General features: G+C 36.1%; 2 protein-coding genes across 8 annotated transcripts in view; both read right to left on the reverse strand.

The window, feature by feature from the left end:
• LOC127788343 (disease resistance protein RGA2-like) overlaps positions 1-22,727 on the reverse strand; it is a 55,358-nt gene that overhangs the window by 6,030 nt on the left and 26,601 nt on the right. For 2 of the 3 annotated variants that reach the window (XM_052316496.1, XM_052316494.1), the window contains exon 2: positions 2,791-4,252. In XM_052316496.1, the coding sequence (XP_052172456.1) occupies positions 2,791-4,252 (1,462 nt within the window). Of the gene's footprint in view, positions 1-2,790; positions 4,253-5,055; positions 5,412-22,727 lie in introns of those variants that run through there. The other variant, XR_008020323.1, reaches the window with a different exon arrangement.
• LOC127788344 (putative disease resistance protein RGA1) overlaps positions 10,109-22,727 on the reverse strand; it is a 56,318-nt gene continuing 43,699 nt past the window's right edge. For 2 of the 5 annotated variants that reach the window (XM_052316500.1, XM_052316501.1), the window contains exons 2-3: positions 14,916-16,314; positions 10,109-10,531 (exon numbers count right to left, since the gene is read on the reverse strand). In XM_052316500.1, coding sequence (XP_052172460.1) covers positions 14,916-16,208 — 1,293 coding nt within the window. In that variant the 5' untranslated portion in view covers positions 16,209-16,314 and the 3' untranslated portion in view covers positions 10,109-10,531. Of the gene's footprint in view, positions 10,532-11,747; positions 11,830-14,915; positions 17,674-22,727 lie in introns of those variants that run through there. The other 3 variants (XR_008020324.1, XM_052316498.1, XM_052316497.1) reach the window with 3 other exon arrangements.

Here is a 22,727-nt window from a genome sequence, read left to right on the forward strand (position 1 = left end):
TTCTCGTTGCCAATTTAATTGTGAACCCAGAAAGTCCTACCCAATAGAAGTCGTTTTAAAAGAAAAATAGACAAATTTAGTAATTATGGAATTACTAAATTATAAATGCAATTATTTAAGAAATAAGAATAATTAAATAAGTAATATGATTATTTATTTAATTATTAATTTGGATTGGGCTTTTTGCTAGCACCTAAAGCCCCGCCCAATAGCATTTAGGGTTTTAGGGTTTATTGTCTATAAATATAACATTAAACCCAAAATCCAATTTATCAATCAGTTGAATCAAAACAAAAATTTTAGAGAAAATTTCCGAGTCCCTTTTTCTCTCAAGTCTATTGAAGTCTTGACGATTTCGGGTGGACCGACTCGGCATCTCACGCGTGGGAGATATCAGGCGGGTTATCGGCAACGAAATCAGATTTCGTTTCGAGGTAATTTTTCGTTTTATGTCTTCGATTTAATCGTAAGATTTGAAAAACGTGATACCAATAAAATCAGATTTTATTTTCCGCTGCGTATGATTAGATTAATGTTTTCTAACACCATCTTGGTCTTTTCATCTCTTCCAAGTCTTCCTTAACTTTTCATGCCTTTGTCGATGCAGGTTGGGCTAGTGATGCCGACACTCGGCACTCCACTTCTGCTTATGTTATGTTTCTAGGATCCAATCCTATCAGCTGGAGCTTTAAGAAATAGTCGACCATTGCTCGCTCTTCTACTGAGGCTGAGTATAGGGCCATTGCAGCTGCCACGACCGAAGTAAATTGGGTATCCAACATTTTCACTGAACTTGGAGTCTCTATTCCAAACACTCCCACCATCTACTGTGACAATGTTGGTGCCACCTACGTGTGCTCAAATCATATCTTCCATTCTCGCATGAAGCATATTGCACTCGACTTCTATTTTGTGCGAGATCAAGTTTCATGCAATATTCTTCAAATCTCTCACGTTCACTCTACTGACTACCTGATCGATTCTCTCACCAAGCTGTTAGCTCAACAGTCCTTTCTCCTTCATCGGTCCAAGCTGAGTGTCCTATAAAGACCCTTGTTGTAATACCCGAAGAGTCCAAAGAAGGGTAGTACATATCAAGGATAAGTAAGGACGGAAACAACACCAACTGAATACCTTTTGGGCTGAATGTAGGCAAAGAACTCCGGGGTTAAGCGTGCTTGAGCTGAGGAAGCTCAATGATGGGTGATCCCCTAGGAAGTTCACATAGGCCTATCAGGGTAAGTTGTTCTGGTCTTTCCTATCGCTCGATGCGGGATGGTACAAGTGGTATCAGAGCAGACCCCGGAGCCTTTGAGCGCGGTGGTGGGGAAAACCTCAGTGAGGACGCTGAGTCCCTAAGGGTCTTCCTTAACTTTTCATGCCTTTGTCGATGCAGACTGGGCCAGTGATGCCGACACTCGGCACTCCACTTCTGCTTGTGTTTTTAGGATCCAATCCTATCAACTGGAGCTCTAAGAAATAGTCGACCATTACCCGCTCTTCTACTGAGGCTGAGTATAGGGCCATTGCAACTGCCACGACCGAAGTAAATTGGGTATCCAACATTTTCACTGAACTTGGAGTCTTTATTCCAAACACTCCCACCATCTACTGTGACAATGTTGGTGCCACCTATGTGTGCTCAAATCCTGTCTTCCATTCTCACATGAAGCATATTGCACTCAACTTCCATTTTGTGCAAGATCAGGTTTCGTGCAATATTCTTCGGATCTCTCACGTTCACTCTGTTGACCAACTAACCTCACCAAGCCGTTAACTCGACAGTCCTTTCTCCTCCATTGGTCCAAGCTAAGTGTCCTATCAAGACCATTGCTGTAATACCCCAAGAGTCCAAAGAATGGTAGTATATATCGAGGATAAGTAAGGAAGGAAACAACACCATCTGGATATCTTTTACGTTGAATGTAGGCAAAAAACTCCGGGGTTAAGTGCGCTTAAGTTGGGGAAGTTCAATGATGGGTGACCTCCTAGGAAGTTCACGTAGGCCCATCAGGGTAAGTTGTTCCGGTCCTTCCTATTGCTCGATGCGGGATGGTACAGGTGGTATCAGAGCAGACCCCCGAGCCTCTAAGCATGGTGGTGGGAAAAACCTCAGTGAGGACCCTGAGTCTCTAAGGGGGGGTGCGTGTAAGTACCTTAGGTGAATCCCACATCGGCCATGCAAATGGGGGAGATTTGGGACCGATTGTAAGGTCGCATGACGAGAACGTCATGTGCTCACGGGGGGAGAATGTAATACCCCAAAAGTCCAGATAATGGTAGTATATATCAAGGATAAGTAAGGAATGAAACAACACTAGCTGGATACCTTTTGGATTGAATGTAGGCAAAAAACTCCGGGGTTAAGCATGCTTGAGCTGGGGAAGTTCAAGGATGGGTGACCCCTGGGAAGTTCGCGTAGGTCCATTAGAGTAAATTGTTCCAATCATTTCTATCGCTCGATACGGGATGTTATAGTTGTGCTTGTGGGGGCATGATGAAATAGGAAACAATGACAGCAAGACAATCACACCAAATTCTCGGGATCACACGTAATTATAGGCTGACTAACTATAATCGTATATATATCACTTTCATAGAATTATGGGCTGATTTAGTGTAATTAGATGATTTTAGTTTCCTTGTAAATCACAGCTCCTTTGTATTTATAGGCTTGTGCAATTCATTTATAATAATTTCTCATATTCTCCTCAATTCTTTTCTTTTCCTGTAATCTATAATCTGAAGTCTATTATATGTGATGGGCGAGGGTTGAAAATTCAAGCTTACCTAGGTGATCCTGGCATTGTTGATATATAATTCTGGGATATGAGCTACCATATGCAAGTCTCTTCCTGTTTTTGGGTGTAGTCTATGGGCCAGCCTGCTGCACTCTTTAATCCTCAGTACTTTCAGTTCCCGGAGGTGTTGGAATCCCTCTGGCAGTGCTGACACTTCCGGGCATCCCAAAATCTCGAGTTTCTGAAGCGATGCTGAGTTTTGCAGCCACTCTGGGAGTTCCCCGAGGCTGGGGCAGTATGCAATCCTTAGGTAATTTACACTCCTAGCTGTGCCACGCAGCCAATGGGGCCAATTCACGAAGTTTGGTAATTCTGCAAAAACCATTTTCCTGATGCCAAGGTTTTCAATTGCAGTGATACTCCCCTCATCCAAGTTGAGCTTTTCACAGTCATTGATCATAAGGTTCTCTAACTTGGCAAGACTTGCTATGCGTTTTGGAAGAGATGTTAATCTCGGGCATTTGCTGATAGCTAATGTCCGAAGAGCTTTCAGGCACTGAATTTCTTCTGGCAAACAAACAAGGTTGGCACAACCGGTGATCCACAGAGACTGAAGAGAGGTCAAGCATCCGATTGCTTTCTCAGGGAAAGATTCCTGTTGTGTGGTTACGTACAGATGTCTAAGGCCAATCAAGTTCCCTATATTTTTAAGCAACCTCTTCAACGCCTTACAATCTGAGATCCTCAGAGTCTGCAGATTCAGCAGCTTGCAAATGGAAGCAGGGAGCTTCTTGATGCTACAGTTCCGACTGAGGTCAAGGAGCCTCAAATGTTTCAAGTAACCAATAGATTTCGGTAAGACTTCAAAACATGAATCCTCCAAATCGATCACTCGCAAGTACAGGAAAGTTTCGATGCATTCATCAACAAAACGATCATGAGTGGATCTTATCCCATCCCGTGGAAAGAAAATGGTCCGCAGCTTCTGAAGTTTCAGGAGGGATCTTTCTACTCCCTGTCCTGACAAATCACAACCCAGTAAGGAAACATGCCGAACCATATTAGAAACATCTCCCGCATGGGATTTCTTCTTTAGGCATTCTGTTTCTGCTACAGACTGTGCAAGATCATGTACAAGATCATGCATTCTAAAGGTTACAGACAAGGGGCCATTCTCTTCAACCTCTTGAAAGAGTGATCTTGAACACAACTCATCAAAATACTGATCCCCGATGTCTTCGGGGTCTAGATTTTGGCCAGGACTTGACCAAATCAGCCCTTGTGCCATCCACTGCTGGATTAAATTATCCTTGTAAATGTATTGCCCCATTTGAAAAATTGAACAGTATGCAAAACATGGTTTCAGGTAAGATGGTAAGTGATCATAACTCAATTTCAGAGCAGGCATGATATCATTTTGCCCCTGACCTTGTAACCTCCATATTTCACTATCTCTCACATGCTGCCAATCACGTTCGTCTGTTTTTTTGTACAGCAGGCTTCCTAGAGTCCTTGCAGCTAATGGAACGCCCTTACATCTCACTGCAATTTGCTCTCCGATGTCGAGGAGGTTCTGATGCCTACTCTGATCTTCTCCTTGTGGAAAAGCCCATTTCAGAATCAAAGAGAAGCAATCTCTCGAAGCGAGTCCATCAAGTTTATAATGATGATCGCTGCCCACAATGGAAACAACTGCATTAGACCTAGTGGTGACAATGACTTTGCTTCCTCTGCGACCACCCATGAGGAGAGATTTCAGTTCCCTCCATTTTACAAGGTCGATGTCCCACATATCATCCAAGACGAGTAAAAATTTCTTATCGGCCAAACAACCCCGAAGCCTATGCTGCAAGTGATCACTGTCTAGCTCAGCACAGGGCGAAGTCGTTGCAGATGCAATGATCTTTCTCATCAGCACATTCATATCAAAATCCTGAGAAACACCAACCCACATCTTCAGCTCAAAATGCCTATCAACCGGCTCATTATTGTACACTAAGCTTGCCAATGTTGTCTTCCCCAAGCCCCCAATTCCCACAATGGGAATTACAGAAACATGTTCGCTAGCATCATTCAACCTCTCAACAATGGCTTCTTCATCCCTTCTTCTTCCTATCACATCGACTCTACGAACAAAAGAATGGCTCGTCTCCCTCTGTATACGCACATTACGCGGATCCGAAGACCTCTCGGAAAGCCTAAAATTGTTTTTCAGACCATCAATTGAATGTAACCTGTCTCTCATCTCCTTGATCCTTCTAACAACTGAAAGGCGGAAAGTAATTGAACTATGGCTCGTAAGATAGTTCCGTACCTTTCCCTAACCTGGTTCTTGAGAGCTTCAAATTCGACCTCGTCCAGAAGATCATCGGCGTCGGCGAAAGCATCCTTGACTTGGGCGAGCCATTTGGGAAGCTCGTCGTTCGTTGACTGGTTCTCCTCTGCGTCCAATAGGACTAGTTTGATTGACGACAAAGTGGTTTCAAGCTTCTGGAGCTCGGTATCTGCTCCGTTTGCCAGGAAGAGTACTTCGTCTAGAAGTCCTTCTATCTAGCTTGTACTGAATGAGTTCTGCGACACTGAACAGAACCAGGCCTTCCATTTTTTCTTTCTGGGCGTAGAGATTGAAGGGTGTTGATATTTTAGACCAATGATTCTTACGCTGTTTGATAATTCTCCCTTTGTCTTTGTTATTTGTTCATATATATATATATATATATGACAAATTGGTTGATGCCTAATTTAGTTCTTGAGCATATTTATGGATTTTTAAGTAATAATATATAAGAGAAAAGAAGAGGACAAATGTTACTTTGCCTCCAAGCTGCTGGGTGACAAAAGGAGACTTTTCTGTGTCAAAGGGGAAACCATTTGCAAGTTAGGCCCCAACCCAATATTCAAAATATCACTTAGAATGAAAATGAGGTTTACAAGATCACATTAGATAGCTGTGATTGCAAACTTTTAATGCTACAAATAAAAATTTAACTTGTTAAAATAAAAGGTAAAAGTAAATAATGTAACACATACAAATTTTATAATAGTTTGTTCGAACAAGCTATTTCACTCCATTTCATTCTTATCAAAAATTTCAACAATCTGCTATAACTTTTGGCAAGATCAGCTAAAAACTTAGTTTGACTGGTGCAGCTGTAATCTCTACTTTTCAATATATCAGTAGTAATCGAACACAGACAACTTTTATAAAAAATCGTTGAAATCTCTTACATTGTATTTTTTATGAGCTCAAACACTAACCACAACAAGATAAACATGTTGAGAACCTTTTACAAAATCGAAACCAAATATTAAAAGTAGTTTCTTACACAGAAAAGAGAGATTTAAAAAGGATGTAAAGATAAGAATACTATCCTTCTCTTTTGCTTGTAAAAGATATATGTTTTTAGGGTTCTTTGGCTCAAGATAGAAATATGAAGAGTTCAAAAACAATAGCTTTTTCTTTAGCCTCTTCTTTATTTTATACTTATTATCTAAGAAAATAATATCTATAAGAACAATCTTATTTTTCTTTAAAATAATCATTAGAATATTCAAAAATTAAGATAAAAGAAGGAAAGAAAATTTAGATCAATTTTAGAGTCTTAAATGTCAAAATTGTGCATTAAATGCACTTGCAACAGTTAGTTTAACGGTTAGAATTTTTGAGTTTTAGCACATTTTTATTCGAATAAAAAGAGTTTGTAATAAAATATTTTTTATCTTTGCTCGAGTAAACAAAATTTGTAATCGACAAAATTTTGTTTGTTTTCGAATACATACAATTTGTAATCAACTAATTTTGAAGTTTACTCAATCACAAAACATTTGTAATCGATTACAATTTTGCTGTAAAAACATGAAATAATTACTTAATTACAAATTAAATTTAATCAATTATACATCAACATTTACTCGATTACAAAAAAATAATACTCGATTAATTTTTACATTTACTCGAGTGGATTAAAATTATAATCAAGTAAATTTAAATTTTTACTTGATTACAAAATATTTGTAATCGATTACAATTATACAATAGAAACTTGAAATAAATACTCGATTGCAACTAAGATTTTAATCAATTAAACTTTAACATTTACTCGATTACAGATTTATACAATTGATTACACAAATGGTCCAGAGACTTTGACAAATTACTAGAGAATAAGTACTTGATTATAATTTAGATTTACTCGAGTATATTAAAATATTTATTTGATTATAAATTTGATCTGTCAAAAACTTGCAATAACTACTCGATTATAAAAGAATATTTAGACAAGTATAGACTTATACTCACTCGAATACATTATAACTTATAATCGATTAATATGCAATATAGAATTGACTTACTCGAATACAATAGGATTTATACTCAATTAAGATGATGAGATCGGAGACTCAATTACCTAAATCAATAGTTTACTCGAGTAACATGAAATTTTTACTTGATTAATATTTTGATACACTCGATTGATTCTATGCCTTACTCGATTAAAACTTTATCAGCAATCATCTTTAATATATTGTTTTGAATATCATCATCAAAACAATTTTCTCATCAACATCTAATATATATCATCATCAAAATAATTTTCTTATCAACATCTAATATATAACTTAACCTAAACATTAAGACCAAATATTTAAGATATTTAATACCCAAGTATTGTTTGTAAAAGTTGGTTAAAATTAACTTTCGAATTACATTCATTTGGTTACATAAAACTCTATCAGTAATCATCTTTAATATATTATTTTGAATATCATCATCAAAACAATTTTCTCATCAACATCTAATATATAATTTAACCTAAACATTAAGACCAAATATTTAAGATACTTAATACACAAGTGTTGTTTGTAAAAGTTGGTTAAAATTAACTTTCCAATCACATTCATTTGGTTACATAGAAAGCTTTAATAGACAAAGATAGTGAGATATTCTCGTATCAATGGAATTTCGCTAGATTCTTAAAGAATAATAAGTTGAGTACATTGAATGTTACTCGACTAAAAATATTCATTTCTAGATTAAGAAAAAATTATTCTTCTTAACACAACATATTTCATAGAAATATAAATACCTGAACAAATATTCATTCACACTATTAAATATATACACTTGAAACACATATAAATCAAGTAATTTATTTGCTATTGAACTGGGATAGGACATATAGAATTTTTCAAAATTGCAAATACATTGAGCACAATATATGTTACTCAATTAGAAGATTTTATTTTCTAGATTCAAATAAAAATCATTCTACTTAGCACATTTATCAAATCACAACATATAACACAAAAATGCATCAAACCTAGTAACATGATTTTTGATTCACGTCTACTTAATCAAAAGCACACATTAGTCGAATAGCTTACCTGGTATTCATCTAATACAGAAAAACATTTTGTTTCTATTCTATGACCTCTAAAGCATCCTATTTAGCAATATTGGATGCTTAGAGAGATACTTGAATGATTTTGTTTTCCAAGCAACAAACATCCAAGCGACAAGTTCTTCAAGTATTCTTTCCTAAATTTTTCAAAACATTGAGAATCTTAGTAGTTTGATACTCAGCATCACATAGACAAATTAGGCTCTATGGATCAAGACTCAAAAACCAATACTTGGAGTGTATGATCATTTACCTAAGAACTTGATGCTTGTCAATAGACATCAAGAATACATATATGAAATAGGTTGCTCTTGAGCTTAGAGTAAAGCTAACTCATATTTTATATACTTGGAATATCATGAACTTAACATTGCACTCATGCACTATCTTTCGAATGACTCTAAACTTAACATTGCACTCATGCATTATCTTTAGAATGACCCTAAAGAGAAACATAATACTAGATAGAGACTGCTAGACAAAGCATAGATTTAACATATCCTGAATATCAATATAACTTTAACACAAATAAAAACACGTTAACACATATTAATAGATAAACATATCAAGATTCCTTGAACTTATTCTCGAATCATCCTTAACATAGAACATATCTTACATTAAAGTTTTGTATAAAATAATCATCATCAAAACATTCAAGAACAAACTCAACAATTCCTCTCTTTTTTATGATGACAAAACTTTAAAGATTAAGAGAACATTTATTAAAAATGTTCTACTAATCCTTCTCTCCCTTTTTTTCATTAGCAAAAAGGATAAGAAGTTTGATACCATATGAAGCATATGATATCAGTAGAAAGAGTATAACATTTTCCTCTTTTTTTAAATTTTCATTTCTTTGATGAATAAATCATCAAGAGACAGAACTCTCCCTGAGTTTATGCCTATTGCTCAACAAATTTTTTTAAGACAAATATCACTTGAATATGACTCATACACATAAAGAGGTATATATATATATATATATATATAGAAGGATATTAATTAAAAAATAGATATACAAAACACTTTTTAATGAATACACATTTCAGTGTATCTTTTAGCAAGTTTTACTTTTAGGATACTAAACAATATGAGAGCGTGAATACTTTTAGAAGTACCGATAATTTTTCCTTAGTAAATATCATGAAGATAATTTTCCTAGCATACACACATAGATATCAACACACAACACAGAAAATTCTTAAGGGTTTACCTATTCTCTTAATAAATAAAATATCGCTTAGAAAGCAAAGAGAGAAACAATCACAGAAAACAATTTCTTCAATCATTTACTCACATAGATATCACATACAAAAAAAAAAAAAAAAACTTAAATTCAAATGAGCACATTCAAGAGTCAAAGATGTTTTGCATTCAAGCATGACATCTCAATTATTAAAGAAATACTTTAGACAAACAACAAAACTAGTTTACCACATTTAAGCCTTTGGATATGTCATCATAACATTAATCAAACAAGACATTGTCAAGACATGTATAATCAAATTCATTCAAGAAAATTATTACTCACATATTCAAATCAAATCATACAAAGACATAAATCAAACTTATGAATATTTGTACTGAAATATACCAAATGCTAAAGTGCTTTTAAACACTAGAATTCTAATCCCATGTCACTCGAGTGATAAGCTCGAGTTATTTTATAAATAATTACTCTAGCTTAGCATTTTGAGTACTATTACTCATTTCTCAATAACATTTTCTATGAGAATGTATTCAATTAACTCTACAAGTCACTCGAACGATCTTAAAGACTCTAGCTATAACTATTGCACTATATTTAGAATTTCTTGAGAAATTATATAGATGAACTTGAAAATCACATTTTAAAACTTCAATACATGTCCTAGTATCACATAATCAAGGCAAGAGAATAATATCAAAAACATTTAAGGATGCAATTTTGCATCCTTATGCACTCATTACAAAATATCAATATACAAATAATGATCATACTACTCTTTCAAAATGACAAATTCTAATACACAACTGTCACGGTCCGCCTCCTAGAGTACCTGCTAGCATAGGCAATCCATGAGAAGATCGCTAAAAAATGGAAACAAAGCATCCCAATAGTACTTTCATGACATTATACTAACATTTACGTAGAGAACTTGACATTCATACAACACAATCAAGTAACATGTTTGGTCTGGGCTTAACAACCCATATAATACAAAAAAAAAAAAAAAATGGTGGCATGAAACAAAATTACATGAAGACAATTGTTCTCCCATGCCCTGTTAAAAAGAAAACAAGACACTCCCCAGGATTCTCCGCTCGAGGTGACTCTGTATACACTATGCATCTCCCACCATCAGGCGTGACTAGCCTCATCGCCCACTGTCGCTTTCCCTTTATCTGAATTGACACAGAATAAACAAAGTGAGTTACAAGGTTCAACAAGTATAATTTATGAAAAAGTAAGGCAGTAGGAAACAATGAGACATAAATAGACATACAACTAATTTATTTTACCATGTGTGATTACATCATGCATTTCTAACTCAACGATACATGCATCCCATATATATATATATATCATATCAACACATGTCATACGATATTAGGTAAAATATATGCACCATCATCTCGTGGATCACTTTCTACCCTCGTCTTGACCACATTTCATGCGAGTATAAATAGCTATAGTGGGACTCTAACCCACAGTCTTATACATCACAATGACAGATGTTGGGGGACTCTAACCCACAGTCTTACACTTTCCCCTTTATAGGATATCCTTTTGCTTTTCCTCCGTGCGAAATAGTAGGTGTGCTAATGTACATATAAGTATATCATGCATGTGAAACATGTATGTGAACATCTTATGCCTCATCTAAATTGAGCCCCACTTGATCATCTTGTCACTACTCTTACAATTGTGAACTCTTTGTGGACACATACTTGATAATTCATTCTTTTTGTATGGACTTTAAAATAGGAATTTTGTAATTCATTTTACAACCAAAATATGCCAAATTATATATGAAATCAAATCCCTTGATGTCTAGTTTACAAACCAAAAAGCAGATCTCAATTCTGATATTGGAGCAAAAAGTTATGGCTAAAAGGGTACAAGGTGCGCAATGTAGTCCATTGCAAGAGTCGACTTTTGGCATATGGAGAGTCGACTTTTGAATGAGAGTTGACTTTTTACAAATTGGAAGTCGACTTTTGAAGGAGATCGAGTTTTGACATATTGAAAGTCGATTTTTGCAAACAGAAACAGAACAAAATTTGCATAACGAAACCCTAACTCAAATTTTCAATTTTCAACTCATTTAAACTCGATTTTGGCTCAAAACTAGTGTCAATCCTTAGGAAATATGGGGTAGATCAATACTCCAATGAAACCACAAGCTTAAACACTCAAAATCATATAACAAATGAAAGATTTACAGACAACCGGATTTTTGCATAAAAACCAACCCAACCAAGATCCCCCCAATTTTTAGATTTCAACTTGGTGAAATTCATTTACAAGGCTTCCAAAAATCCCCATAAAACTCATTCCTACCATCCCCATGAAAAAGAGGGGGATTAAATACATAATGTGAAAGGGAAGAGAACTTGCCTTAAGTTGTAGAAACCCGATTGAAGCTGAAATTGCTGCCTCCAAACTGATCTTTGATCCTTACTGAAGTTTACAAACCAAGCTAGAGGAAGAAGAAACAAGTAGAAGAGAGGATCTTGAGGTGGTCGAGAAGAACAAGGAAAAAAGAAAAAAGGAAAAGGTAGGAAATGAGAGGAGATGAAGGATGAAGTGCACGAGCAACTCCCTTCCCCCCTCTAATTCTCTTTGATTTTTTTCCATTTTACCCCTTGCTAAATATGCCAATTCCCATCATATCCCCTTTCAATTTAATTCTTTTTTTTTAAAATAGACATACATGCATATACACATTTCTTTTTTTTTTTTTCCCCTTGCTTTTATTTTTCATTTCTTTTCTTTTTCCATCCACATCCTTTATTTATCATTTCATCTCTCTTCTTTTTTTTTTTCCAATTTAATTATTTTATGGCCACAATATAATACAGGCTAAAATAATACCGAAAAATAATTTAGACTCACTAACGAGTCATTACAACAACGGACTTAAATCTAATTATTCTTGTCATTCACAAGTTGCTATCAAACAAATTCCAAGAGAATTCAATCATTTTCACATACGTCACATTCATCATATAGACCATCATGTAAGTATTAAAGAAACTTGCCCCACGTACATATAGTGGTAAAGTACTTGAAGTTTCATATAAAATATCAGAGTTTGAATCAGTATTGCGACTTGAAAGATAGAATTATTACTAAAAAGCAATATTTAACTGAAAGGTAATGATAAGACTGAAAGGCAAGTCTCGCATGGACTGCACGTAATGTCCAGTTCTGAGTGTGTATAGAATGTGTTCTCATTCGAATTTACATAGGGGTACATCAGGGGGTAAGGTCACCCACCCTCTGGAAATTAGTTTGGCAAAGCTCAGACACCTTAATAAATAAATAAATAAATAAAATATTAAAGAAACTTACATTTTTACTTAAACAGCACACAAATTCTCAAGACACACAATTTCAAATTGTCAACCATACCATCAGACATTTATATTTAATAATTCTTAAACATATCCATTTTATTTTGAGGGATAAAATTACAGCTGGTAAACCTGAGAAGATTTTAATAAGAGTTGAAACATTTGAAAGATTACTTATATTAAATGACCCATCAAAGTCTAAAAATGTTTTTAGACGAGATCCTCAAATAAACAAAGTAAACTTATGAACCTCTAGAAATATTTTTAAACCACACGAGACCTTCTCAAAAATGACTATCTCTAACCCAACCTAAAAGAAAATTTAAAATTTAGATGTAATTTACCCTAATATATATTATCATACTATAATATTGCATCGTAATATTGAGAAATAAAATTTAATTTTAAATTTTAAGGGGAAAAGTGTTTTAAAAATAAAAAAAATATATAATTTAAAAATAATAAAATAAAATAGCTTGGTCAGTTACCCTTTTGAGAATTTAAAAAGTATATTTATTTCAACCTACTTTTGTATTTTTAATAATTTTAAAATTAATATAAATATTTTCTATTTATTAAAAATTAATGTATTCTAAAACTAGAATTCTACAAATAGATGAGCTTGGGCTCACCCCAATTTCAATAAATCAAACTAATAAAACCTAAATTTGAATAATAGTAGACTAAGCTGGCAAAAACAAGGAACCAAGGTAGGGCCAACTGATATGGGACTTTGAAGACGAAGGAAAAATGAAAAAAAATGGTAAACATGTCTTAGATATGATTTTAGAGGTGCTAGAAAAGAAGGATCATTAGAGGGTGTTGCCCTGCACAAAGGCAATTTGGCACAAAAAGGAACTTAAAAGCACTTACGGCCCATGAACAAGGAAACAAAGGTCTTTGGAAGGCCCAATGCCGGACTTGAGTTTTTGGGGCCATGAGGCGAGAAGTGAAAATGGGCCCGAATTGTATATTACATTCAAATTTTATTTTTTTATAATAAAATATAAAAAATAAATAAATATTTATACCATAAGAATAAAATTATTTTTTTTTAAATTATCAATTAAAAACTACCATAAACGAAACAAAACGAAATGAAGGAGCAACTAACCGTTTGAAGCAAATATGGAGTTAAAGCATCTGAGAAGCAGATATAATCTGATGATCCAATCGGCAATCGAGAGGTAGCGAGACACCGGCTACAACCCACAACCCACAAGGGCGAGTGACGAAGGGCGATGGCGAGCTAGCGACTGAGCAGAGTAGCGAGAGGCAATGCTTGCTGGGCGAGCGCCCGAGCAACCAGCCATCGACCACAAGGGAGAGGCAAGTCGGTGAGGACGAGCGATCGCCGATCGAGCAGCGAGAGGCGAGAAAGCGAGGGCGAGGAGCAACAAGAAGAGAGAGAGAGGCAGCGAGCTACCGATGACGGAGGAGCAGCGAGAGGCGAGAGCGAGGGCGAGGGCGAGGCGCGACGGAGCCAAAGAGATAGGGGCCATAGGGCTAGGGCAGCGAGCGAAAGAGAGAAAGGGAGAAGGGTCACGAGAAGGGGGTGGGCGGGTGGAAAAAGCATGGGGCCCTAAGTTGTGAAATTTCCATGGTCCCTAGTTGTGAAATTTGCATGGGCAATTTTCAATTTATGGGCCCCTAAATTGTGAAATTTTCATGGGCCCTGAGGCAGCTGCCTCATGGAAGGTCCGGCCCTGGGAGGGCCAAAACCTTTCCTGAAAAATCCAAGAAATAGGAAACATACCCCAAAATTCTATATTAAATGTGTAAACTGCTTGAATAATTCGAATCACGAATAAAGCACCAAATTTTTGAAATTATTTCCTTGGGATTGCCCTTCCAAAGACAAGGGAGCTTGAACAAGTAATACATAACACAACAACAACAACAAACCTTAACCCATTGAGTAGTATCCATTACATAAATTCTAACACATCAATCACCTTTATTTATGATTATAACTTCTCTTATGTGTCATCCTATGTAACTTTTTTCACTTCATCTACTCTATTCACAGGCGAGACCACCAGTGCTTGTCTAACATTTCTAAATGTCCAAACCATGTTATACACCACTTCTGTATCTTATTTTTAATAGATACCCACTTTGATTTTATCACAAATAACCTCATTTCTAGCATTATTAGATAGATATACAATGTTTATGTGCTGGGTGAGGGTTGAAAATTCAAGCTTACCTAATAATGAGAGGAGGTAATTCTGGCGTTGTTGATATATAATTCTGGGATATGAGCTACCATATGCCAATCTCTTCCTGTTTCTGGGTGTAGTGTACGGGCCAGCCTGCTACACTCTTTAACCCTCAGTACTTTCAGTGCCCGGAGGTGTTGGAATCCCTCTGGCAGTGCTGACACTTCCGGGCATCCCAAAATCTCAAGTTTCTGAAGCGACTCTGAGTTTTCCAGCCACTCTGGGAATTTCCGGAGGCTGGGGCAGAATGCAATCCTTAGGTAATTTACACTCCTAGCTGTGCCACGCAGCCAATGGGGCCAATTCACAAAGTTTGGTAATTCTGTAAATACCATTGTCCTGATGCCAAGGTTTTCAATTACAGTGATTCTCCCCTCATCCAAGTTGAGCTTTTCACAGTCATTGATCATCAGGTTCTCTAACATGGCAAGACTTGCTATGCATTTTGGAAGAGATGCTAATCTCGGGCATCTGCTGATAGCTAATGTCCGAAGAGCTCTGAGGCACTGAATTTCTTCTGGCAAACAAACAAGGTTGGCACAACCGGTGATCCACAGAGACTGAAGAGAAGTCAAGCATCCGATTGCTTTCTCAGGGAAAGATTCCTGTTGTGTGGTTACATAGAGATGTCTAAGGCCAATCAAGTTCCCTATATTTTTAGGCAACCTCTTCAACGCCTTACAATATGAGATTCTCAGAGTCTGCAGATTCAGCAGCTTGCAAATGGAAGCAGGGAGTTTTTTGATGCTACAGTTCCAACTGAGGTCAAGGAACCTCAAATGTTTCAAGTAACCAATAGATTTCGGTAAGACTTCAAAACATGAATCCTCCAAATCGATCACTCGCAAGTACAGGAAAGTTGAGATGCATTCATCAACAAAACGATCATGCATGGATCTTATCCCATCCCGTGGAAAGAAAATGGTCCGCAGCTTCTGAAGTTTGAGGAGGGATTTTTCTACTCCCTGTCCTGACAAATCACAACCCAGTAAGGAAACATGCCGAACCATATTAGAAACATCTCCCGTATGGGATTTCTTCTTTAGGCATTCTGTTTCTGCTACAGACTGTGCAAGATCATGTACAAGATCATGCATTCTAAAGGTTACAGACAAGGGGCCATTCTCTTCAACCTCTTGAAAGAGTGATGCTGAACACAACTGATCAAAATACTGATCCCCGATGCTTTCAGGCTCTTGATTTTGGCCAGGACTTGACTGAATCAGCCCTTGTGCCATCCACAGCTGAATTAACTTATCCTTGTAAATGTATTGCCCCATTTGAAAAATTGAACAGTATGCAAAACATGGTTTCAGGTAAGATGGTAAGTAATCATAACTCAATTTCAGAGCAGGCAGGATATCCTCTTGCCTCTGACCTTGTAATCTCCATATTTCACTATCTCTCACACGCTGCCAATCACGTTCGTCTGTTTTTTTGTACAGCAGGCTTCCTAGAGTCCTTGCAGCTAATGGAACGCCCTTACATCTCTCTGCAATTTGCTCTCCGATGTGGAGGAGGTTCTGATGCCTACTCTGATCTTCTCCTTTTGGAAAAGCCCATTCCAGAATCAAAGAGAAGCAATCTCTCGAAGCAAGTCCATCAAGTTTATAACGATGATCGCTGCCCACAATGGAAACAACTCCAATAGACCTAGTGGTGACAATGACTTTGCTTCCTCTGCGACCACCCATGAGGAGAGCTTCCAGTTCCCTCCATTTTACAAGGTCACTGTCCCACATATCATCCAAGATGAGTAAAAATTTCTTATCGGCCAAACAACCCCGGAGCATACGCTGCAACTGATCACTGTCTAGCTCAGCACAGGCCGAGCTCGTTGCAGATTCAATGATCTTTCTCATCAGCACATTCATATCAAAATCCTGAGAAACACCGACCCACATCTTCAGCCCAAAATCCCTAGCAACCCGCTCATTATTGTACACTAACCTAGCCAATGTTGTCTTCCCCAAGCCCCCAATTCCCACAATGGGAATGACAGAAACATGTTCGCGAGCATCATTCAACCTCTCAACAATGGCTTCTTCATCCCTGCTTCTTCCTATCACATCGACGCTACGAACAAAAGAATGGCTCGTCTCCCTCTGTATACGCACATTACGCGGATCCGAAGACCTCTTAGAAAGCCTAAATTTTTTTTTCCCACCACCAATTAAATGTAACCTCTCTGTCATCTCCTTGATCCTGCTAACAACTGAAAGGCGGAAACTAATTGAACTACTGCTCGTAAGATAGTTCCGTAACTTTCCCCTAACCTGGTTCTTGAGAGCTTCAAATTCGACCTCGTCCAGAAGATCATCGGCGTCGGCGAAAGCATCCTTGACATTGGCGAGCCATTTGCGAAGCTCGACTTTCGTTGACTGGTTCTCCTCTGCGTCCAATAGGACCAGTTTGATTGACGACAAAGCGGTTTCAAGCTTCCGGAGCTCGGCATCTGCTCCGTTTGCCAGGAAGAGTTCTTCGACTAGACGTTCGCCTAGCTTGGACAGAATGAGTTCTACGACATTGAACAGAAGCAGTTCTCCCATTCTTCCTTTCTTGGGGAACAGATTGAAGGGTGTTGAAGAAGAACGATTTATATTGAGAAGCAATCAACCTCTATGGCTTAAAGCTTTCAGGTCAACTTCCCACCTCTCTCTCTCTCTCTCTCTCGCCCCCCCCCCCCATCTCTCTCTTGCAGGTTCATGCCAGCGATGCTTCTCTCTCTCTCTCTCTCTCTGGATGGAGCTGACATTTTAGACCAATAATTCTTATATATATATAAGTGTGTGTGTGTGTGTGTGTGTGACAAAATTGGGTGTTTGAAGGTTTATGCCTAATTTAGTTTTAGAGCATATTTTTATGCATTTTTAAGTAATAATATATATAAGAAAACAGAATAGGACAAAATCTACTTGTCTTCTTCGAAGTTGCTAGAAGACTTTTCCATGTCAAAAGCGACAACCAACCATTTGCAAGGGAGGTCCCAACCCAATGTCACTGTGTCCTACTTTGACCCACTCATACTGATCCCTTGGGGATGAGATGAGTATGAGCGGGTCAAAGTAGGGGATGAGTATGAGTGGGTCAATAGTGTTTCTTTGTCTAGAAAATACTACAATAGTGTTTTCAAATTCAGAACGCGTTTTTATTTTTTTCCTCTTTGACTTAAAATTTTTAAGCTTAAATGGAGTCTCTTCTTGATTATTTTTTTCTTTTTTAAATTTATTATTTATTTTAAATTAATAAGTAATGATTCGTGGATGATATAATTTATATTTATATTTATATTTATATTTAAATATTAAGTAATTAAATATTTAAGTATAATTTTTTTATTAATATGATATTTTTTATAAAAAATAATTTCAATCAAACAAATGAAGTTAAGTCTTGTGGACATTAGACTCACTTTCCTAAATCACGTGTAGTATCTCATTCTAAGAAAGGGACCCCATGACTCCAATGCAGCAAGTGACTGTTTTGGGCAGTCTTTTTTTGACTGTTGCGATGGCTTGAAAATCAGTTTTCATTGAGTAGATACCTAGAATGATGCTGGCATGGTCACAAGTGTCGTCACATTGTAGATACTTGCATTTTTTTTCATGCATATATTTTATATAAATATTTTATTTTACAAGGTCGCTCCTCACTTAGAAAGTTCATCTTTTAACTTGTCTTCATTCCTTAGAATATTTAAACATTCCAAGCAAGGCAAGTGATTTTAAAGGAAAATGAAGTTTTTGAGGCATACGAGTTAGAAGTTTCATAATTTTTGTGGCATGTTATGTTTTGTAAACACTATATGTGTTTTTATGTGACACACTAAAAGCATGCATAGGTTTTATTTTGGTGATATCGAGTGTATCAAACATATCTCGTTGTACGAACTAAGTTTTCTTTTAAGATACATCATTTCATTTTGGTGGAAACGAAGGTTTTTTATGTTGTTCATATATTGGGTTGTAATAATTTAGAAATTTATTCTAAGGATTTCTAAATATTTCTTATTGGAATGCAAAAAAAAGGTTTTATTTTCCTTTAAAACTCTACATTTCAAAATGAATAAAAAATTTAGACTATTTAATATGAGTTATAAATTAAATTAAGTTCAATTCGTGAAAATAAATGCTCACACAAAGACTCTATCTTGATAAATTAAACCAAACACAAAAGTTTAGATAGAAAAATAAGTTTAATAGAGATAAACATTCTTAAGTATCGCAAAAAAAAAATAATCTTTAATAAATTTTGAGAAAATAAAAGGTCAAACGAATGAAGGTTTAAAAAGTAAGATGTTAAAATCATAAGGACTGACAAATGGCCTTTGTGAAAAATATTTTCAAGAAAAAAAATTTAAATGATGACGCGAAAACACACTCTGGGGGGATAATTCTCCTACTTAATGTAAGTCAATTCGGATCTCCGTTTGCCAAGAAGAGTGCTTCGGCTAGAAGTCTGCCTAGCTTGGACAGAATGAATTGTGCAGCACCGAACAAAAGCAGTTCCTCCATTTTTCCTTCCTGGGGGAAGAGTGAAGAAGAAGACCGATTTATACTAAGAAGCAATCAACGTCTCTGGCTTAAAGCTTTTAGGCCAACTTCCCCATGGCAGTGACCAACGATGCTTTTCCCTCTCTCTCTCTCTCTCTCTCTCTCTCTGGATAGAGGTGATATTTTAGACCAATAATTCTTATGCGGTCTGATAATTCTCTTTATTTTTGTTAATTTATTATTTATATATACAGAACTTTTGGTAGTTCTCAAAAATTGTTTTTAATGAGAAAAAAAGTACATACTAAGTTCTCAAAAATTTTGGTAGTTGTGGGTCTGGGTTGTTTTGTGGGTGATGGAAAATCTTGAAAATGCAATTAATTTCTTCTATTTTTCGTGATTTTGTTATTCTATTAACTAAATTATATTGTTTCTCAATTACATTTGAATTTGATATTGTATTAATTTTCATATTTGAATTGATTTATTATGTCTACTAGAAAATATTTGTTGATTTTTCATCTAAAAATGCTAGAAGAGTAAATTTAAAGTGAAATATTATGAATTTTAAACTATTCTTGTGATAATTTTGAATATTTTTATATTGTAAAAACTTTTATTCGTATTTGTTACATGTAATTTTATTTTTAAATATAAAAAGCTCTATATATAGTTTCGCTTAGGACCACTAAAATCTCAGGGCCAGCCCTGCCCATGGCAGTGACCAACGATGCTTCTCCCCTTCTTTCTCTAGATGGAGGTGATCTTTTAGACTAGTAATTCTTACACGGTTTTATAATTCTCTTTGTTTTTGTTAATTTATTATATATATACATGAAATTTAATTCTATTGTTCGCATCAATTTTGTTTGATGCAAACATGGAGGAAAAGAGTGGTGGGACCCACGTCCCCCTCTGATTTTGCCCGTATTAAACAAATATTATGTTACCCAATGAGAATAATATAATAATTTCTTATATATATATATATATGTGTGACAAATTGGGTGCCTAAGGTTGATGCATCATTTAGTTTTTGAGCATATTTATGTATTTTTAAGTAAAAATATATAAGAAAACAGAATAGGACAAAAGCTACAGTGGTGTTCTTTTTGTATTTTAGTTTTGAATTTTGAATTCATTTGAATTTTGTGTTTTGAGTGTCTATTTTGAGATTTTTGAAAACATGTTATTTTTGTCATTTTGAAAAACTATTTTCTAAAACAGAAAACTAGAAAATACGTTTACTTTGAAATTTTAAAAATAATTTCTTTTTTGTTATTATGATATTTTATTTAATGAATTTGATTCAAAATAAATTGTAAACATTTATTAGTAAATTGTAAATTTGATTCAAATACTTTAAACTATAAAATAAAATTCATATAAAATAAAACACAAAATCAAAATCTTAAAAATATCATTAAAGAATTAATAAAAAAATCATATCATATATTCAGTTAATATTTAAATAAAATAAAAAAAAACCAAATAACACAAAACAAAAAAAACAAATCGCAAACAAAGGAGATGAGAAAGGAAATGGGAGAGGACCAATGCCATGGCCGAGCGCCCCATCTCTTTCTTCATCCATCATCGCACCGGCTCTAGCCGTCGACTTTCTTCCTAAACAACGGCCACGGAGGTTTTTGTTTGAAAGGAAAGAGGGGAGGAGACCAACGCCATGGCCGAGAATGAGCAACTCAACTAGTCGACCATGGCAGTGGCATTAAACTATCGAATGGCGAACGACATGAAGAACAACGATGGCGACCAAGACGATGACCTACGACGGAGAAGGAAGCAAGGCCTATGTTTGCCAGTGACACCGACCAGATATGGAATGGAGATGGCGGGGCGGGCGATCAATAGTCAATGCTTGAGAAGATTTTTGAGGGATGGGGGGTGAGACTGTTTTCTGTGTTTTTCACTTTTTAGTGTATTTTCATTGAAAATACCCTTATTTTGGGTTTTCTTTACAAAAATTTTAGTTATTTTTAAAATTATGTTTTCAAAAATAGCCAAAAATATATATATATTTTCAGTATTTTAAAAAATTAAAAACTCAAAACAAGCTAAAAACAAAGAGAAAAAGCCTTACTTTTCTTCCAAGCAGCTACTCTATGTGACAGAGAAGACTTTTCTATGTCAAAAGGGACAACCAACCATTTGCAAGGTAGACCCCAACCCAATGCCACTGTATCCTTCCAACCATTTACACTCATCCCCTTTTATCTTGAATATGAAGTTTATTATTGTTGATACGCCCTGCCAAAAGACCCGTGGAAGTAAGCCGGAACCCAGCAACAACATTAAAATATGAAGTTTGCATTTGAGGGTTAAATTATTGATGCTTGAAGATTAATTGGCAATTGAGGAAAAGGAAGATTAATTGGCAATTGAGGAAAAGGCGGCCCAAGTCTCATCCCAATTAATTAATCCAACAAGGGCCCCACTCGGCAATTCAAAGAAGCAAATTAAGATGAGATGAAGCTTGGCAATTGAAATATTTAATCAATTAAACAATTAGTGGAGTCTTGGCAATTGAAGTTGAAGCCCTTCACGTGAAGACACAATTGATGCAACGTGAATATATATTATTAAACAATTGGAAGTCCAGCAAGTCATGAATATTATATATATAATAGCAGGCATGGAATTAGAGGCAATTGGACCACACGGCAACTAAACAATTCAAAGAAGAGTCAAGCAGCAATTGGGGAGCACATGGGGGGGGGGGGGGGGGGGGGCCTCCACGCGGTTCAAGACAAGGGGGGCCAAGAGGCCCCATTTCTTTTAAATTGTGGCCACCCTTAGGTGGTCACAATCAAGACCCACTTGGTTCCATTAAACCGAGTGAGTCTAACTCGATTCTTAACCCCATGCTATCTTAAATCCCGAGAGGAATAACTTGAGAATATGTCATTCGAGAAGCTCTCGATGGTTGCCACGTGTTTCCCAAGGATGACTGCAACGTCTCCCTCGCTCTCTCTTTTATAAGTAGGCGGCTTGTCTCTTCATTTGGGGGATTCATCTTTGGGAGGAATAAAAACTCTGTTTTGTTCTCAAGCATTCAAAGGGTCACTCAGTTCTTAAGGGCCAATCAGTTCTTAAGCCAGTCATTGCTAAAGGCCAGTTGGTTTTAATCAAGACCCAGTCGTTTCTAAAGAAGATCCAATCGATTCAAGGCCCAGTCGATTTTAATCAGATGCCAGTCGGTTTTAATCGAGATCCGGTCGGTTCTCTAGAGCCAATCAATTTTAATGAGAACCCAGTCGATTTTAATCAAGACCCAATCGATTCTCC

Source organism: Diospyros lotus, chromosome 13 (assembly GCF_014633365.1).
Source record: "Diospyros lotus cultivar Yz01 chromosome 13, ASM1463336v1, whole genome shotgun sequence".
Classification (NCBI taxonomy): domain Eukaryota; kingdom Viridiplantae; phylum Streptophyta; class Magnoliopsida; order Ericales; family Ebenaceae; genus Diospyros; species Diospyros lotus.